This window comes from Rhipicephalus microplus, chromosome 3, assembly GCF_043290135.1.
Source record: "Rhipicephalus microplus isolate Deutch F79 chromosome 3, USDA_Rmic, whole genome shotgun sequence".
Taxonomy (NCBI): domain Eukaryota; kingdom Metazoa; phylum Arthropoda; class Arachnida; order Ixodida; family Ixodidae; genus Rhipicephalus; species Rhipicephalus microplus.
The window spans coordinates 217,089,585-217,096,499 of record NC_134702.1 but is presented as its reverse complement, the minus strand read 5'-3'; the positions used below and the strand labels follow the sequence as shown (position 1 = coordinate 217,096,499).

General features: G+C 44.7%; 1 protein-coding gene across 1 annotated transcript in view; it reads right to left on the bottom strand.

Annotated features, from left to right (window-relative positions):
* Positions 1–1,153: 1,153 nt before the first annotated feature.
* LOC119170208 (venom metalloproteinase BumaMPs1) overlaps positions 1,154–6,915 on the bottom strand; it is a 176,902-nt gene continuing 171,140 nt past the window's right edge. The window contains exon 12 of the mRNA XM_037421300.2: positions 1,154–1,432. Within this exon, the coding sequence (XP_037277197.2) occupies positions 1,336–1,432 (97 nt within the window). The 3' untranslated portion in view covers positions 1,154–1,335. The remainder of the gene's footprint in view (positions 1,433–6,915) is intronic.

Genomic DNA, 6,915 nt, shown 5'->3' with positions numbered 1-6,915 from the left:
AGTAATCATGACTTATAATTATTCGGCTGAGTTATTCATCAATGTAATGTCATCAGTGAACAACAGGTTGCTGACATACTCTTCCCTAACTCAGAGCCCTGAAGACCTCCTTTAAACACGTGGTGAATGGCATTGCAGAGATCCTATCTCCTTGCCTTACGCCCTTCTTTCTTGGGATTATGTCAATTTCTTCAAGGAGAACTATGGTGGCTTTAGATTCACTGTATACTTCTTACAGTATGTTTATTTAGGGTTCTTCGATGCCCTGATTTCGTTGTGCCTGCATTACTGCTGTTGTCTCGAGTGAGTCCACTGGCTTCACGTAATGTATGAAGGCTATAAATAGGGGTGCGTAGTTTTCTGCATATTTCTCAATCACCTGATGAATAGCATGAATATGGTCAATTGTGGTGTAGCGTGTACAAAATTTCGCTTGGCTATTAGGTTGATTTCACTCTAATGCCACACTAATTCTAATAACTGTTTTCCCTTTTTTGAGCGTGTCGCTTCTTAGGATACTCGGTGCAAATACTGAGTATATATACAAAGTACTAGCATCATGCACACACATCCGATAATAGCAAACACATCGTAAGTCGAACACAGTGCAGCTTACACAAAGCACTGTCCATTGGTTGCATTTCTCACAGTGTGAATACTAGAAAAAAAGGAGATGTTGTTGGGACGTACAATGACTTAAAAAAACGTGTGGTAGATTTTTGCACTAAACCGCTCAGGCACATTTTGTAAAAAAAATTATGTGATGACCCCTAAAAACCGTGTTCATGAGCACCTTATCAGCCGAAACAGTTTGCGTATGACAAATTATGCAATAGCCCTCACTCATATTTAAATTGAAGAACCTTTTAGTGCTGAAAAACAACAGGGATGTAAAGTTGGAAGTCGTTATTTTTGAATGACATGCTTTTTTTTTCTTCTAGCAGTCTCGCCCAGTCAGACAGATTCGCCAGACTGATGAGTTTGAGAAAACACTGCTCGGTTATTGCTGGTGGGCATTTCTGCCAGATTTTTATATATCGACGTTTCACAGTTACGCATCAAAATCCGATCGTAACAACCGTTGTGGTAAAAAAAAGTGATTCGTGGTGACAGGAATCACAATCAATATGAATAAATTTGGAGAGACAAGAACGAAACCCAATGGAAAATTTTATTGGCCAGTATGAATAACAGTGTGTAGAAGACCCTTAAGAGCGAACTATCCAGAATGCAGTGGCCGACGAGCCTGTTGATAGTAGCAATATCGATTTAGTTGCATTCGTTACACTTTGTTCTACCCATAATTTTCTAGATTGATTCCTCAATTTTGGTAATTCATAGATTCCCATGTAATGAAGGTTGAAAAGAACGAGGGTAGACACCAAGAACATTCTCCGACGCAGCGTACTTCAAGCATGTTCCACCCTCTGAGCTGCAAATAAGCAATAGATATAACACATATTACACTACTAAATATATGCCACATCATTCTATAGCAACACTTGTTGAAAATAATTTGAAAAAAAAATATGCATGGCCCGTCTTGCGTGGGTAAACAGTATAGTAACAGGGAAAGCTAAGTGAGCGGCTTTTCTGGAGTGTGGTGTAGACCCTCTTGGTGAGAGCATTACAAGTACACCTGCAAAGCATCGATGATTCGTTATTGTGTGTTAACTTGTGGCCACCATTGCACATCTGAAGAAATCACGTGCGCACACGGTGGCCTAGTGGCTAAGGTACTCGGCTGCTGACCCGCAGATCATGGAATCGAATCCCGGCTGTGGCGGCTGCATTTACGATGGAGGCGGAAAAGTTGTAGGCCCGTGTGCTCAGATTTGGGTGCACGCTAAAGAACCCCAGGTAGTCGAAATTTCAGGAGCCCTCCACTACGACAGCGCTCATAATCATACGATGGTTTTGGGGCGTTAAACCCCACATATCAATCAATTAGGAATGACGTGCACTTTCATGGTGCTGCGTCTAAAAATGATCGATTGTGACTGAGCATTTTGTAGTGGGTTGGAAGCATCGAACAACTTACTCACTACGAAGCTGAAGTTGTGTGATGCCAGGTTGTTATTTCACTGTCCTACGACACTGTCTTGCAGATTTTAGGCCGATTGCTTGGACGACACGGGATCTTTATACGGTATTTGGCGAAGGAGCTTTGGGATGTACACAGTATTGCGGAAGCTACTGTATAAGGATCTACTAACATTACTTTCCCTCTCTAAATTGCACTGTTCATTGTAATTAGACCTTCCAAGTCACGATGTGTTGAAAGGAGCGTGCAAAATATACATACCACCGAATATAAAAAAAGAACACTCTTTTACAAACTCCCCTCTCGAACATTGCCGCTAAACGCATTAAATAATTTCTTTTCCTTATGTAAGCAGGCGCCTATGATTGTGCCGGAAACGTGAAAGCATTGCTTAGCTAGTTCCAATGACGCTATTATATTGAAGGGTGTCCTTCAGTGAGCACTTCAAAAAAGGTTCTCTCATTATTTGTTACGCCATATGGTAATTTCTACCAACATCACTTGATGAAGTGCCATACGACATGTTTTTTTTCTTCATGCGTATATACATCTTATACACGACACGTACGCAAAACCATAACGCACAACCCATCGCTTTTTCAAGCTAACACCTTATTCTAACGGTTGGTCACCTCAAGGACATTTATGAAAATGGAGACTTTAGACCATGGAGTGAGAATATTTGAGAAGGAGAAGCTCCCAGGCCGCGCCAGCGGGCGAGGGCAACGCGATAGCGTCACGGAAGAATTCGGTTTACGTTGAAGCTCACAAGATGCCGCTTTCAGCGTGTAGCCATGTTTTACATGCGCTTTTAAGGGGGCTACGCATGAATATCGCGTTAGCTCCTCGTACATTGTAACTTTTTTAAGATTTCTGTCTGTAACATCCATCGGTAGGCGTGACAGATATTTTGGTTCCAGTTACTAATTGATAATACCAAAATTAGAGGCCGTCAGCACTTGAAACGAGCTGCTAACTGGTGCCTGAGCAGATGACGTCGGCGCCTGCACATGCCCGCACCTCTCGGTACTTGCTAATATGTGGTGTGCGTGCATGCGTAGGCGGCGTTGAGAAGGAAGTATCTCGGCAAGCGGCTGCGTTCCCTTCGCGGTCTTCTCGGTCGCACCGACTTGGGCGATTACTCAGTGTCTGCGGGCGCTTTCGATGTCGCGACAAAGGCAAGGGCTTAAACATTTTGACCACTGGTTTTTCGGGGTGCGGCGGAAGTGTGTTGTGCCGAAATGTAATAGCGGGTAGGCACATTCTGCAAGGACAAGGTAATTACTGTTCAAGCTTTCGTGGCCCGGTGAGGTTTCAGGCATTGGTTTGCACCATAGCAAGAAAATAACGATAGTGGAGAGGGACGTATATGGCGGTGTTATTACGGTCATCTTGTTGGCGCCGAAGTTCTGGACAAAGCGAAATCGCCAGTGTTTTTACCTGACTCAGTGCCTTCAATCTTACCGCATTTTCTCAGCTATTTGTAAGCTGTTCACACAGGAATGCACGCACACATACATACGCACGCATAGGAAGCAAAATGAAGTGGATCTGACGTGAAGCGCGGGAAGCATGCAAGGATAAATAGTTTGGTGGCTCAAAGTAAGCATGCTTACTCGTGTTATTTGAATCTTGATTTTACGGTCAATCACAGCGTAAAATTTTCAATCGCAATCAAATACAGACGCCAGTCGATTGATTGATTGATTGATTGATACGTGGAGTTTAACGTCCCAAAACTACCCTATGAACATGAGAGACACCTTAGTAGAGGGCTTCGGAAATTTTGACCACCTGGTGTATTTAACGTGCACCCAAATCTGAGCACACGCGCCTACAAAATTTTCACCTCCATTGAAAATGCAGCCGCCGCAGCTGGAATGCGATCCCGCGACCAGCGGGTGAGGAGCCGAGTACCTCAGCCACCAGAGCACCGCGGCGGGGACAAAAACGCAGATGCCGGAATTTCTGCGAAAACAGCACTTGAACTTTGTTGCAATAAAATTTGAAGCTGGCGTGTACACATCTGAACACATCCACTTGGGCACGAGCGGCGATTCGGTTTTGAGTGGCCTTGAAAGAGAGCGCAGCGAGGGCGGCACGCGTTTTTTCTTCTCGGCTAGTGGAGTTTCACCACAGAGGGCGTGTCAGTGCTGTGCCCGATTTTGTAATGTTTTCAGGGCGCCCGAGCGAGCGCTGTTTCACCTCCTTAAATATTCTTGCTCCGTGCTTTAGATCGCTCTGGTACCCTATCTTAGAGAGGTGTTTGCCCTCACCCCTTTACTTGTATAACTCGATGCGAAGAATTCTGGCTTTTTTACTACACACGTTGTTAGCAAGTACTGCCAGTGACTGTTTTTTAACAACGCTTGAGTGCTTATTGTTGCCTCATGATTTTTTTGTCTGTTTTATGGTAGACTTTATGCTTATTTCAATAAAAGACATGGAAAGGAGCCCATCGTGACTATGTGGTAGTTATTTGCACGCAGAGGGCCCGGTTTCCAATCTGACCGGTTCCTTGAAGATTCATTTTAACTTTTTTTTCTGATTGAGCGCAAGAGCAGCTAGGAATACTGGCGGAAAATCAGGGTGCCAATATCAGCTCTTGTTCTGATCTCCGAACAGCGTTTGCTATAATGTATATGAGGGCTTCAAACGAAATCGGTCACTAGAGCCATTGCCGATATCTGAAAATGGCTGCTTAATAATTGCTATGTAGAGATTAGGTAGGTGGAATATTAGTAGTGGCTAGTTAGGTGAAAGCAAAGCAGAACGTCGACAACTCGTGAAATCTGACACCCAGGTCGCCACGACCCAATCTTCAAATGTGAGGTTAAGGGCACGGAACCTTACCTCGTTCAAAAATTGCTCATGCTGGGTGAACTATCATAGTCAGAGCAGCCAACGTTCCTACACTTCTTTTGTTTATTGTATTCGTTTTCATGCTATAGTGGTTACCGCCACTGGCAGCGATAGCGGATAACAACCCAACCCACTGCCTTTGTAGCCTCTAAAAGCTTTCCTTGCAAAAACTCTATTTCTTCGCACACGTGTCAGCGTGCCTTATTTTCCGAAGCTTTTAAGGGTGAGTCTCCTACCGGTCGACGCTTGTTCGTTGGCGTTGGCGTTGCGCGCCGTGGCCACCGCTGCTGTTGACGATGACAATTATGCTGGGGACGATGAAAAACAAGCACGCTTCAGACCACACAATCTTTTGCTGCCACCACGGCTGAGCACAAGGAAGGTACCCACTATACGCCATGACAATGACGCTGATGACGATGCTCATCATGGGCAGCCCGGGGCTTGTGCAGCATAAGATGGCTTGATATGCTTTACGATGCATTTCGTACGACAGGAATCAACCAACAACCGCCAAGGAACATGCCGAGACCTCGTTTTTGCCAACTTCACCCCAACGTCCACCATAGAAATGGTGAATTCCGCCATCCACCAATTTGGTGGATTATGGTGCTGGAAATGTTAGTGGCACATGGTGCATGGTGGCGTATGGTGAAGCAGATTGTGAATGGTGCGCTCCAGCCGGCAATTCTGGAGTGCGAAGCAGCGTCAGAACCGCCACGACGAGCTGCCACTAAAGAAATAATAAAAATAATTATACAAAAACGAAGTAGAAAGCACCTGTGAACAAAAAATTGTGACAGCGCGGAATCTAACCGGCCGCCTCCAGATTCCCAACGGAGAACACTAACCACTGCGCCACGCCAACAGATGGCAACTTAGGTGTTAAAGAAGGAGTCAACTCACAAACTCGCTGTTTAATTAAGTTTGTTTGTCGCTTACTCGAGGTGAGCGGGATCTGCACCTGCTACTAAAACTTGCACATTTGATAAGCACGAACCACTGCTGCCTGTAACGATTGCCGCTGCGATGATGGCAGCAGCGCTGTGTTTTTTTTTTTACAATTTACAACTGCTAGAAACAAAAAAAAATCAACTCAGTGGACTGAGGAGCAGGTAGTGTTTTTGGGCGCTCACTGCCAAGCTTAATATTCGTTTCTCGCTCCTTCCAAAGGGCGATATCTGTTCAGGCTTTATTAAGCTTCTGTGCTCATTCGATAGATACGCCAACACAAACGATTGTGATGTTTTTCGTGCAAAGCGTAGTGCAATCGTGCCAGCACACAGCAGTTGCTCTGTCATTCGGAATAACTACATAACGACTCAGCTAAACGAATGCAGTGCCCCCGAAACATTATGCTCCCATAGAGCTTCAGTTAGCATACGAATTGATGAGTTTGTGTTCTCACATAAGAGCCAGTGTAGTGCCGGAGAGTGTGACTGGGGGCTGTCGGTGAGAGGTGGCGTACATTTGGTGGCAGTGCTGCAAGCGCGTCGCATCAATGTTTGTCGCTCCTTGCGCGGACGCCATACATAATAAAAAAGGCATCCTTTAGAGTAAAAGATGCCACAGCTGTGCTGTATTGTCATTTTTACTCGTCAAAGCTGTGAATTCTGAAGCCCAGAAGCGTCGATAACACATTTAACTTACTTTTGGTGAAAATCTTGGTGGTAGAACAGAAGGGTGAAAGTCAAATTCGCTGGGGCTCATCTCGACACACGCCGAAAGTGAAAGTTTATGCATATTCAGACGCACTTTGTTAACTTTAAAATACGGCTCAAGCAACAGAGTCAGCGAAAATTGCCAGAGTTCCGTTTCTAGCATGGCGACATCAAGTGACCGCGCTGTTCTGCTCTAACATTGAAAGGAGCTTTTGCGAACTGGAGCTCATTTATTGTTTGAACTGCGTGCCGATGTAAATCATTTATTGTCACTGTTCACAGTGACATCTCTAGTGTTCTAAACATCACAACAAAGAAATACATCGCGGATGTCAAACTGATGTAGGT